The following is a 12,843-nucleotide window of genomic DNA, read 5'->3' as shown; positions in this document are numbered from 1 at the left end:
TTTTGCTGGGATAGGAGCTCATGAGTAATAGATCATTTGGAGAAGGTCATTGGGACAAGGCACCTCAGTGAATATTGCTTACATCTGTACATGGTGTAGTTATGGGGAAATGTCCCCAGGGGTCTCATTAACCGTATATAGAACCAGCTGGTGCCCAGGAGTATGGTGGTGACGTCAGCATAGTTCACATGAGAGGCTTGGACAAGAGGTTTTTCTGGGGAATCTACTGGTTGCCTCTAAATCCAAATTCATCAGAAATTTCATTCTAGGGCCCCCACTGCAGAGTATAGGAACAACAGAGTGTATTCAGAGGAATAGCTTCAAACTGGTAAGGGGCTTTAGAACCTTGCTAAAGGAAGAACCAGGAATGGGAAATTGCAACCTTTTCATGAAGAGCTGAGGTCTGCCCATGTGGCAGAAGGACTGTACTTATCTTCTGTAAGCTCCCATGGGTAGACGTAGAAACTAAATTAACTAAAGGGCAAACTCTCTGACTTACTTGCTAATATATCCAATATCCAGCACCCAAACCTGCCTGGCACAGCGGTGGTATTCAACAAATATTTATTGAATGAATGAAAGAACAAATGAAAGCAATAGGCAGAAATATCATGGAAGGAGGTAGATTTGTTTCTGCATAAAGAACTTTCTAACAATCTCCTATATTGTTTAAAGCCCCTTTAAAGCAGAGCTAGCTGGTATTTATCTTTTTTTTTTTTTCAAAAAAATGTTTGGATTTACAATGTTGTGCTAATTTCACATCAAAGTGATTCACTTATACATGCGTGCACATGTGTTTAGTTGGTGCTTCAATTGTGTCTGACTCTCTGCGATCCTATGGACTGTAGCCCGCCAGGCTCCTCTGTCCATGGGATTCTCCAGGCAAGAATACTGGAGTGAGTTGCCATGTCCTCCTCCAGGGGATCTTCCCAACCCAGGGATCAAACCCAAGTCTCTTGTGTCTCCTGCTTTGGCAGGCGGGTTCTTTACCCCTAGCACCACTTGGGAAGCCCTTATACGTTCACATGTATTCATTCTTTTTTAGATACTTTTCTCATATAAGTTATCACAGAATATTCAGTAGAGTTCCCTGTGCTATATAGTAAGTTGGTGAAAAGCTGAAGGCATTCCCTCTGAGATCAGAGACAAGACAAGGATGTCCACTGGCACCACTTTTATTCAACATAATTTTGGAAGTCCTAGCCATGGCAATCAGAGAAGAAAAAGAAATAAAAGGCATCTAAATTGGAAAAGAAGAAATAAAACCATCACTGTTTGTAGATGACATGATACTATACACAGAAAATCCTAAAGATGCTACCAGAATACTAGTAGAACTCATCAATAAATTTGGTAAAGTTTCAGGTTACAAAAGTAACACACAGAAACTCTTGCCTTCCTATAGTGTATATACTAACAGTGAAAGACCAGAAAATTCTTTTTTTTTTTCTTCTTTTTCTTGTCATTTGACTTTTATTTATTTATTTATTTATTTTTAATTTTTTTCTAAATTTTTAAAAGAAATTCTTTTTGGTAACCAAAAAAAGTAAAATATCTAGGAATAAACCTATCTAAGGAGACAAAAGACTTGTATTCTGAAAACTATAAGACTCTGATGAAAGAAATTGAAGATGATACAAACAGATGGAAAGATATTTATTTCTTGATTCCAGTGCCTTGCACAAAGCCTAGGAAACCATGAGCTATAGGAGTCAAGTGGCCAGTGACAGGATGGGCCATCTTTGAAAGTGGTAGGTGAGACAATGAATTGGAAGGTTATAAGGCAATGGCACCCCACTCCAGTACTCTTGCCTGGAAAATCCCATGGATGGAGGAGCCTGGTAGGCTATAGTCCATGGGGTTGCTAAAAGTCTGACACAACTGAGCGATTTCCCTTTCACTTTTCACTTTCATGCATTGGAGAAGGAAATGGGAACCCACTCCAGTGTTCTTGCCTGGAGAATCCCAGGGACGGTGGAGCCTGGTGGGTTGCCGTCTATGGGGTCACACAGAGTCGGACACAACTGAAGCGATTTAGCAGCAGCAGCAGCAGAATGCTAAAGAAGGAAAAGGAAATGGCAACCCACTCCAGTAATCTTGCCTGGAAACTTCCATGGATGGAGGAGCCTGGTAGGCTACAGTCCATGGTGTCGCAAAGAGTGAGACACGACTGAGCGACTTCACTTTCTTTCTTTCTATAATACCTTTCAGAGAAGGGAATGGCTACCCAATCCAGTGTTCTTGCTTGGAGAATCCCATGGACAGAGGGGCCTGGTGGGCTGTGGTCTATGGGGTTGCAAAAAGTCGGACACGACCAAGCAACTAACACACATATACAAACACACACACATACACACACAATGTTAAAGGCTCCTAGACTAGAGGACTTTGAGATCTCTTTGGGCTTGGAGAGTCCATGTTTTAAAGTCAGCTAAACATGTACTTCCCTGGTGGCTCAGTGGTTAAAAACGTGCCTGCCAATGCCGGAGAGGCGGGTTGGGTCTCTGGGTTGGGAAGATCCCCTGGAAAAGGAAATGAGAACTTATTCCAGTATTCTTGCCTGGGAAGTCCCACAGACAGAAAGAACCTGATAGGCTACAGTCCACAGGGTTGCACAAGAGTCAGACAAGATTGAGTGACTAAACAACAGCAAAATATCTCCTGCTGCCTCAGGGGCCCTCGTGGTGAATTCACTCATCTTAGGAGTGGGGTCAAGGTAGCATCTTCGTTAGCATAGCCTGGAAGCTGGCGGGCTGCCCTTTTCCAGGGGTTATTGAACAACAGGACACTTTGTTTGAGGAATAGAAGAGGCCATAAAGCTTCTGATCCTCTGAGTGTGTCTGAAGATTAAGGACATTCAATTTTGTTCTAGAGTCTCCTAGAGTCACGGACAACCAAGGTAAGTGACTTTCAAAGAAAACACAGGAAGTTTCAAAAGATGAAAGATCAAAGTTCTTGAGCGTATATGTTCTTCAATAAGATGAGGAAGAAGTCAGTCAATGAGAGGACCAGTGTCTAACAAGGGAAGATGCCAGAAAGCAGGGGGAGACATCTGAGAACAGACATCAAAAAATACTAACCATGCCCACCTTAATTAGTCTATGGACGCCAATACACAGGAGCATAATTTAAGTTCTTGAGAATCTTGAATTACCTAGTTTCATTCATTAGTTTTTTCCCCCAATTCCAAAAATTATGCTTTACACTTGTGTAGGGAACGTCTAAATTGCCAAAATTAGTTGTATTTTCATTTTAATCTAGTTTAAAATACTTTAATTTCTCATTTGACTTTGGCGCATGGATTCTTAAAAAGTGTGTTATCAGGTCCTTGTTAGTTATTCATTTAAAATATAGCAGAGTGTACATGTCCATCCCAAACTCCCTAACTGTCCCTTCACCTGCTCTAGAGCACATGGAACTCTGCTCAATGTATGTGGCAGCCTGGGTGGGAGGGGAGTTTGGGGGAGAATGGGTACATGTACATGCATGGCTGAGTCCCTTCGTTGTTCACCTGCGGCTATCACAACATTGTTTAATGGGCTATACCCCAGTACAAAATAAAATGTTTTGTTTTTTTTTTAAAGTGTGTTATTCAGTTTTCAACCACCAAAATCAGCTCGGAATTTAGGTTTCTCTTTCATTGTCTGGCCTAGTGTTTTCCCCTCATATTTACATAGGAAACTTCCATTTCTTTTCTGTTACTTTCGTTCTAAAGGAACCTGATATTTATTTTTCCTTAGATCTGAGGAGAATCAGCTTCCAGGGCAAGTGTCCTGTCTTTGACTCCCCTTAACTGAAGACTAAATATGAAATGGTCCTGGCATTCAAGGCTTCCAACAACCTGGACCAAACACAACTTTCCAGTGTTGGCATATAGTCTTCATAGTAAGTGCCAACACAGGTAGACTATTTTCCATTTCTCAAACGTGTTTCATTCTGTTCATTTCGTTCTCTATGAGAAATGCTCTTCCCCCCAGCCCTTTCTGGAAGCCATCATTCAAAGCACATTTATTTTTATTTTTTGATGTGGACCATTTTAAAAGTGTTTATTGAATTTGTGACAATATTTCTTCTGTTTTATGTTTGATTTTTTGGCCATGAGGCATGTGGGATCTCAGCTCCATGACCAGGGATTGAACCCCACACCTCCTGCATTTGGAGGCAAAGTATTAACCACTGGACTAGCATGGAAGTCCCCAAAACACATTTTAAATGTTCCTATTGGACTCTTCCCTGATGGCCCAGTGGTTAAGAATCTGCCTACCAATGCAGGGGACATGGGATCGATCCCCGGTCCAGGAAGACCCCCCATGCTACAGGGCAACTACGCCTGTGCGCCACAACTATTAAACCTGTGTTCTTAGAGCCCACACATCACAGCAAAGAGTAGCCCCTGTTCACCAAACAAAGAAAGCCCATCTGCAGCAATGAAGACCCAGCACAGCCAAAAATACATAAATAGAAAAATAATTTAACTATTCCCTTTTCCATGAAGTCTTTCTGGTCTGTCCGTGTGTTTTCTTCTACTTAAAATCATCATAGTTCTTTAAGAATATTTTTAATTAAAAAATTATTTTCTAGCATTCTCTATTATTGCCTTTTTAATATCAAGACCACTAAATTTCTTATCCTTCTTATTAAAATAGAACTCCCTCCCTCCAGCAGTGTCCCACAATGCATAGTCCACACCAATCTGCTGAAATGAACTCCTGACTTTTTCCTTTCCTCAGTGTGCCCACTGGATTAATATTTTAAACTTGCCATGATGGGAACATTCAGTGGCAGGAAAAGAGTATGGACGTGAGAGCAATTTTGAGGACATTGTTGGAGGCTCTGGTTCTCCGTGCCTTCACAGGGATCAGTGGACAGAGGGGTGAGAGACAAAAGCCGCAGGACGTGGCAGCTCAAAGACGACCTCATTTTCCCTGTTTTCTAGGACCCTGCGGTCAGGGGAGGCTGTGTGGGTCATGGTCTCTTTCATGAGCTCATTAACTCTTTACAGGGGACAAACTCAACTGAGTAATAGCGCGGTTGTTTAAGAATCCATATACATATTCATGAGGAAAACGCCAGTTTTCTTGTACCAGCGCCCACGATAGGTCTAGGAAAGAGGGAGGTTTCAAACTCGAGCAAATCCAACCGTGGACAAAGCAAGAGTCTTGGCCATGACTTTCATCAGCTGCAGTTCTCTCCTCAGTGGGCCGCTCTCACAGGCCGGGGCTGCCCCCCTGGGCCTCTTGGCCACCCTGGCACACGACAACCGAGTCCGAGTGGGCACAACCCCCCTCGGCCGACCCAGCCTCTGTCTGCCCCACAGCTGCAACGCTGCCTGCCTTCTGCCGGGCACCTGCGACATTCCAGGCAACATCAGAATCTGCGGGACCTTCGGCGAAGGCTTCTTCAACAGCCATGAGAAGGAGACCATGCAGTTCTTGAATGACCGGCTGGCCAGCCACCTGGAGAGGGTGCGCCAGCTGGAGCGAGACAACGCGGAGCTGGAGAGCCAGATCCGAGAGCTGAGCAAATGCCCTGAGTCCACCGTGTGTCTGGACTATCAGAGCCACTTCCGCATCATCGAGGAGCTGCAGCAGAAGGTGAGGTTTGTGATGCTTCCCATCAGAGGTGGGCAACCAACAGTTCTTAGGCCAAAGTCAACCTCTTGCCTGACTTTGTAAATAAAGTTCTATTGGTACACAGCCATGCTCATTCACTGAGGTACTGTCTCTGGCTGCTTTTATGCTCCAATGGCAGAGTCCAGTAGTCGTGATCGAGATTCATGGTCTGCAAAGCCTGAAAGATTAACTGTCTGGCTCTTTTACATGACTGACCTTTGCACTAAATGTTCAGGGCCTGGACTGATGATGGAATTAGCTGTAGCTGATTTTTTTTTTTTTTAATTGAAGTGTAGTTGACTTACAATGCTCTGTTAATTTCTCCTGTACAGTAAAGTGATTCAGTTATACATATGTATATATACTTTTTAATATTCTTAAAAAATTTTTTTTGATGTGGATCATTTTTTAAAAGTATTGAAATGTTACAGTACTGTTTCTGTTGTTAATGTTTTGGTTTTTTGACTGCAAGGCATGTGGGATCTTAGCTTCCCCACCAGGGATTAAATCTGCACCTCTTGCAGAAATCTTAACCACAGGACCACCAGGGTAGTCCCTATATTATTTTAAATATTCTTTTCAATTATGGTTTATCCCAGGATATTGAGTATAGTTCCCTGAGCTGTACAGTTTATCCAGTCTTTGTATAATAGTTTGCACCTGCTAACCCCAGACTTGGGGGGAAGAGAGTCTCTTGAGTGAAGGTGAATGTGAATATGTAAAGGATAAGATCCAGCATTTGATTCTCTGGGATTCTGAGTTTATGATAACTTACAATTCTTCAATTGTAGTTGCAAAAACAGTGCAAGTTAAGTTCTGGTGCCGTTAAAGGGGTCAGGGATATATGTTCTATGTCCTTTAAGAGCCAGTGTATTCAGTAGCATTGATCTGTTATGTATATCTGCTCTCCCCTTCAATTATAAATAGAATGCTTCTGTAGATCTTACTTAGTTTTGGAAACAGAAAGACAGAGAATGTCAGAATAAGGGCCATGGAGCTATGGCTAGATTCAGAGAAGAACTTTGAGGAGGTTGACCAACCAGTGGTAGAGACAACTTATTAAGACTGGATCCTACCTTAAGTGTAAGTTGGTATAGCCACTATGGAAAACAGTATGGAGGTTCCCAGAAAACGAATTCTAACAGAATAGAATTATGATCATGGAATTATCATATGATCCAGTAATTCCATTCCTGGAAATATACCCAGACAAAAATATAATTCAGGATCAGAAAGATACATGCACCCCCAGTGTTCATAGCGGCACTATTTATAATATCCAAATCAGGGAAACAATATAAATGGCTATCATCAGATGAATGGATAAAGAAGATGTGGTACATATACAAAATGGAATATTACTTAGCCATAAAAGGAATGAAATAATGTCATTCCCAGCAACATGGTTGCAACTAGAGATTATCACACTAAGTGAAGTAAGTCAGAAAAAGACAAATTCCATATCATATCACTTATATGTGGAATCTAAAATATGGCAAAATGAACCTATCTACAAAACAGAAATAGGCTCACAGACATAGAGAGCAGAGTAGTGGTTGTCAAGGGAATGGCGGGAAGGGAGAGGGATGGACTAAAAGTTTGGGGCTGGTAATGACAAACCATTACATCGAGAATGGATAAACAACAAGGTTCTAATATATAGCACAGGGAACTATATTCAATATCCTGTGATAAACCATAATGGAAAAGAATATAAAGAAGAATGTATATATATGTATAACTAAGTCACTTTGCTGTATAGCAGAGACTGGCACAACATTGTAAATCAACTATACTTCAAGGAAAAAAAAGTTAAAAAAGAATGGATCCCATCTTACCTGAAACTTTCATAACCAGCCCATTGTTCTGTGGCCTAGATTCTGGCTCTTCTTGTTTATATCAGATTAAGCCTCAGATCTGGCAAAATAATAAGTCTTAGCTATGTGTTCAGTCTGCTACTATCTCCTGCCTCTTGCTTCCTTTGGCTCTACACGTTCCCCTTTGCCATGCACCCTCTTGCGTGTGCCCCTTCCATGCCACAGCAGCATTGCTCACACGTTTGGGAGTTTGTGTTGTCAAGGTGATGTTGTAGATTGAACCCAGCCAATGGCTCTTCTTTTGACTGAGGCCATAGGTGACTCTGGGAATAAATGAATCCCTGAGTGTGCTTTCTTTCCTCAGATCCTGTGCGTCAAATCTGAGAACAACAAGCTGGTGGTGCAAATAGACAATGCCAAACTAGCTGCAGATGACTTCAGGACCAAGTGAGTTGGGGTAGCACGCTTGGGGGAGGATCCAGATGCCTACCTTGATGCCTCTCTGGTGATGCACCTGGCATCAGAGATGCAATCAACCAAGGGCCCAAACCAACAGTTACAGCTGACATAAACAGAGGGCATTAAGTTCAAGGTCTTGAGAAAACACCCCTGGCCTTCTGCAGTTGTTTAGCCATTATAGTTTACAGTGTGATTTGAAATGCTTCCTCCACTTGATTCTGTGTAAGAAGACCCCGGTGAGGCGGGCAGGGCAGTGCTGGTGTCTGCTTTCTGAAGACATGGGGCCCAGAGCCCTGAGGGGACTTGCCAACTGGAAGTCACACGGCTGTTGAGCAGTAGAACCAGAACTCGCCCCCTCATTTCCTATCCGAGGTCATTTTGTAGGAAATTCTGCTGCCTTGGTAAAAGATGTATCTCTGCAATGCAGCTCCACCAATTTGTGAGCTCTAGTAATTCATGATAGAAATCGGGAGCCTGGAGCCATGTGGAGGTCAGAGGGTTTACATTCCCTGAGAGGGTCCAGCGGGGCAGCAGGAAGGACGTTACAGTCTATTGTCTTTCTTCTGGGCACTGTGGACGCCTCATTCCCCCGGGGTGAAAGAAGCTTCTTCCCATCCTGGCGGTTTGGCTCCTAATCTGGGACAGAGTCCAAGGTCCATCTCAGTCGGGGGGCATGGAAGATGAGGGTCTACTCTGCCGCTTCCCCTTTGGCCATCTTCCCTCCAGGGCAGCAGTGTCCACGGGCCATGCTGGTATCCTCAGGACCGGCCGCTCTGCCTGGTTGTCCTAGGTGCTTAGTGTTGAATGAGTGAGAATCACCCTGCAGTTTCTGTGAGCACACGACCCAGGCAATGCCAACTCACGACTGGACAGCAGAGAGAAGGCCAGCGAGTCACCCTGTGGGTTGTGTCCCATGGGCCCTCTTCTCTTTAACCCCAATCCCTGCGTCTTCCCTGGTGAAGGTTCCAGACGGAGCACTCCCTCTGCCAGCTGGTGGAAGCTGATGTCTGCGGGATGCGCAGGGCGCTGGATGACCTCACACTTGCCAAGGCTGACTTGGAGGCCCAGCTGGAGTCCCGGAAGGAGGAGCTGCTCTGCCTCAAGAAGAACCATGAGCAGGTGCTGGGGCCCTTTGGGTGGCACATGGAGATGTCCTGGAGTGAATTCAGGCTTCTTCAGAGGAAGCAATGAGGCTCTTCCTCTTGCTCGGGGTAGATACTTGTGCTCTGTGGTTAAGCCTCAAAGGGGAGTTCTGGCTTTCACGGGGAGCCTGCCCACTGAATGGCTTCAGAAACTACCACACTGATGCAGACAGTGCCTCGTCCTCAGAGGAGTGCAGGGAAATCACTGGAGCGAATGGGAAGTAGGAGGTGAGGCTCTGAGTGGAGGGCAGCAGGAGCCCCACCAATGGGATGTCCTCCTGTGTCCATAGGAAGTCCACACTCTGAAGTGTCAGCTGGGAGATAAGCTCAAGATTGAGCTGGACGTGGAGCCCACTGTGGACCTGGGCAGGGTGCTGGAAGAGATGCGGGGCCAGTACGAGGCCATGGTGGAGACCAACCTCCGTGACGTGGAGCAGTGGTTCCAAACTCAGGTGAGGGAGGTGCTGCGGAGCAGGGAGGGATCCGGCTGCATCTGGCCAGGGAGGTGATCGATAACTTCTCTGTGTGTTTGTGCTACAGTCTGAAGGCATCAGCCTGCAGGCCATGTCCTTCTCAGAGGAGCTGCAATGCTGCCAGTTGGAGATCCTGGAGCTTCGACGCACAGTGAACACCCTGGAGGTGGAGCTGCAGGCTCAGCACACGCTGGTGAGTTCCTCTGGGAGCGTGGAAGACTCAGGTGGGCTCCCGCTTCTCATGGGCAGTCCCCAGGTTCAGTACATGCTTCACTCAGATATCGTCCAAGGACCCAGCTTTAACCTTGACTTCTTTGCCTTTGGGCTTCCCTGATGGCTCAGTTGGTAAAGAATCCACCTGCAATGCAGGAGACCCCAGTTTGATTCCTGGGTCGGGAAGATCCACTGGAGAAGAGAATTGGCTACCCATTCCAGTATTCTTGGGCTTCCCTTGTGGCTCAGCTGGTAAAGAATCTGCCCGCAATGTGGGAGACCTGGGTTTGATCCCTGGGTTGGGAAGATCCCCTGGAGAAGGGAAAGGCTACCCACTCCAGTATTCTGGCCTGGAGAACTCCATGGACTGTATAGTCCATGGGGGTCGCAAAGAGTTGGACACAACTGAGTGACTTTCACTTCCACTTTCTTTGCCTTTGCAAGAACTCTCTAGTGTGTGTGGATGCTGAGGAAATGAACATTCTTGCAGTGATGGAGGTTCTGCAAACATCTTCTAGGGTCTATGATGAAGAGCCACAGCGTGTTGTTAGTTGTTGCTGCTGAGGACTTGCTCTCTGAGCCTAATGACGGCTTGGGGTGTCATGGTCTGAAGGGGTTGAGGACAGGGTCCGTGACTTTTAACCTCTTCCCCTCTTTCTTTGGTATCACAGAAGGACTGTCTGCAGAACTCACTGTGTGAATCAGAGGCCCGCTTCGGCACTGAGCTGGCCCAGATGCAGAGCCTCATCAGCAACATAGAGGAGCAGCTGTCTGAGATCCGGGCTGACCTGGAGCGGCAGAACCAGGAGTACCAGGTGCTGCTGGAAGTCAAGGCCCGGCTGGAGTGTGAGATTGCCACATATCGGAACCTTCTGGAAAACGAGGACTGCAAGTACGTAGCCTGATGTTGTTTATATCAATATCATGTGTAAAAGCAGAGACCTCTTAGTGGGAATGAACTAAAAGGAGGGAGTGGCATTGCAGATTCTACCTCTGAGGACAGACTTGCTCCCCAGGAAGCCTGGTGCTGCTTGGACATGGAGGAAGGTGTGTAAGAATTCTGAAACTCATGCCATCCATGTTATGTTTCCAGGTGCTAGTCACTCCCACCGGGGCTAACATACTCAGGCTTCAGTACATTTAGGTTTTGCTAAATTCCTTCTGGAATATCCCAGGAGCGTCACTTTCAGCATTTAAAAATATTGCGTGGAGCACTGGTACCTATTCTCTCGTTTTTAGTCTCTCAGTAGGACTGTGACATATGTGGACAGATGGTGTACCCCTCCGAGCAGTCAGGAACAGGGTTGGGGCTGTGTTTATAAATGCTTTGCTGTTGTTTCATCATTCAGTTGTGTCCGACTTTCTTTGACCCCATGGACTGTAGCCCACCAGGCTCCTGGGGTTCTGGGTTCTGGGGTTCTCTAGGCAAGAATCCTGGAGTGGGTAGCCATTTCCTTCTCCAGGGGATCTTCCTGACCCAGGAATCAAACCCGAATCTTCTGGGCCTCCTGTGCCTGCAGGTGGATTCTTTACCACTGAGCCACCTGGGAAGCCCCCAGTGGCTGTGTTGAAATTGAGAGGGTGGCTGGCCTTGGCCTGTTCCTGCTCCACCTGCTTTCTGCCTTTATCTCTGCTGTGTTCCTTTCCTCGTGGGAGAGAACACTGGCTTTGCACAAGGCGCTCTGAGCTCTGGCTGTAGCCTCACTGAGAACTCAGAACAGTCCCTCCCCTTTCTAGGCTTAGAGGGACCTGTATGGCCTAAGCTCCGCTTTGCTCTTCCAATTCTTTTTAAATTTATTTGGCTGCACCAGGTCTTAGCTGCAGCACATAGGATTTTCAGTCTTTGTTGTGGCATGCAGGATCTCAAACTGTGGCATGTGGGATCTGTCGTTGTGGCATGAGGACTCTTAGTTGAGGCATGTGGGATCCAGTTCCCCGACCGGGGCTTCAACCCAGGCCCCCTGCACTGGGAGCATGGAGTCTCAGCTACTGAACCACAAGAGAAATCCCCTGCTCTTCCAGTTCTAAAGTGCCTATTTATTTTGGACTTTCATGCACTTCTCATTCATTCTTGTTGTTCAGTCTCTCAGTTGTGTCCAACTCTTTGTGACCCCATGGACTGTAGCACACCAGGCCTCTCTGTCCCTCACCATCTCCTAAAGTTTGCCCAAGTTCATGTCCATTGCATGCATGTTGCCATCCAGCCATCTCATCCTCTGATCCCCTCTTCTCCTTCTATCCTCAATCTTTCCCAGCAGCAGGGACTTCTCCAATGGTCAGCTGTTTGCATCAGGTGACCAAAATACTGGAGTTTCAGATTCAGCATCAGTCCTTCCAATGAGTATTCAGGGTTGATTTCCCTTAAGATTGACTGGTTTGATCTCCTTGCTGTCCAAGGGACTCTCAGGAGTCTTCCCCAGCACCACAATTCATGCCAATGTTTAAACACTTTTTTTTTCTCTCTCTACAGGCTCCCCTGCAACCCGTGTGCAACCCCAGTCTCCAGCACCTGTGTGGGTTCTTCAGCCTGTACCTCCTGCTATCCCTGCCTTTCTGGGCCTGCTGGGTCCTGCTCATCACCTCGATGCTGAATTACTCCTCACCTGGAGGAGCCAGAAAATGGCAAATGCCTGTAGTCCCTTGGCTCCATCCCCCAGGCCTGCCACCCCAGGCCTTTCTGCCCCAGTCAGCCTATGGGGAGACTGAAGGCAGGAAGAACTTCTCTACTGATGGGCTTTCTGGTCCAGCCACTCAGCCCTGGCCCTTGGATTTGTCCTTCCTCCTTTCAGAGTGTCCTGACTGTTCTACTTTCTCTCTTCTGCTGCCTCCTGGTCTTTCAGACCTTGCTTTTAATTTGCTAATAAACTTCATTTCTGCAGCATAAAGAGCCCAGTGCCTGCGGGTCTGTTCCTTCATCCCATGCTGAGTGATGCTGAGAGTGATGCTGTGGAGCTCCCTGAGCCAGACATTCGTGTAGAAGCAGAGATTGTGGTTTACTCACAGGGTGGTTCTGGGAGAGGGCAACGCCAGTGAGGACTGTGGTTAAAATATGAAAGTTCAGCAAAATGGCACAGGGGAGAAATACCTAGCTCTTGACCTGATCAAGCCTGATCACAGAGCCAAACTG

At 46.1% G+C, this 12,843-nt stretch overlaps 1 protein-coding gene across 1 annotated transcript; it reads left to right on the top strand.

Annotated features, from left to right (window-relative positions):
- The first annotated feature begins 5,165 nt into the window (after positions 1-5,165).
- LOC133231486 (keratin, type I cuticular Ha8-like) lies at positions 5,166-10,679 on the top strand. The gene is made up of 6 exons (XM_061389879.1): positions 5,166-5,594; positions 7,794-7,876; positions 8,851-9,007; positions 9,321-9,482; positions 9,571-9,696; positions 10,388-10,679. Exons 1-6 carry the CDS (start codon positions 5,166-5,168, stop codon positions 10,619-10,621), a joined length of 1,191 nt encoding a protein of 396 aa, XP_061245863.1. The 3' UTR covers positions 10,622-10,679.
- The last annotated feature ends 2,164 nt before the right edge of the window (positions 10,680-12,843 follow it).

This window comes from Bos javanicus, chromosome 19 (genome assembly GCF_032452875.1).
Source record: "Bos javanicus breed banteng chromosome 19, ARS-OSU_banteng_1.0, whole genome shotgun sequence".
NCBI lineage: Eukaryota > Metazoa > Chordata > Mammalia > Artiodactyla > Bovidae > Bos > Bos javanicus.
This window is presented reverse-complemented; position numbering and strand designations above follow the sequence as displayed.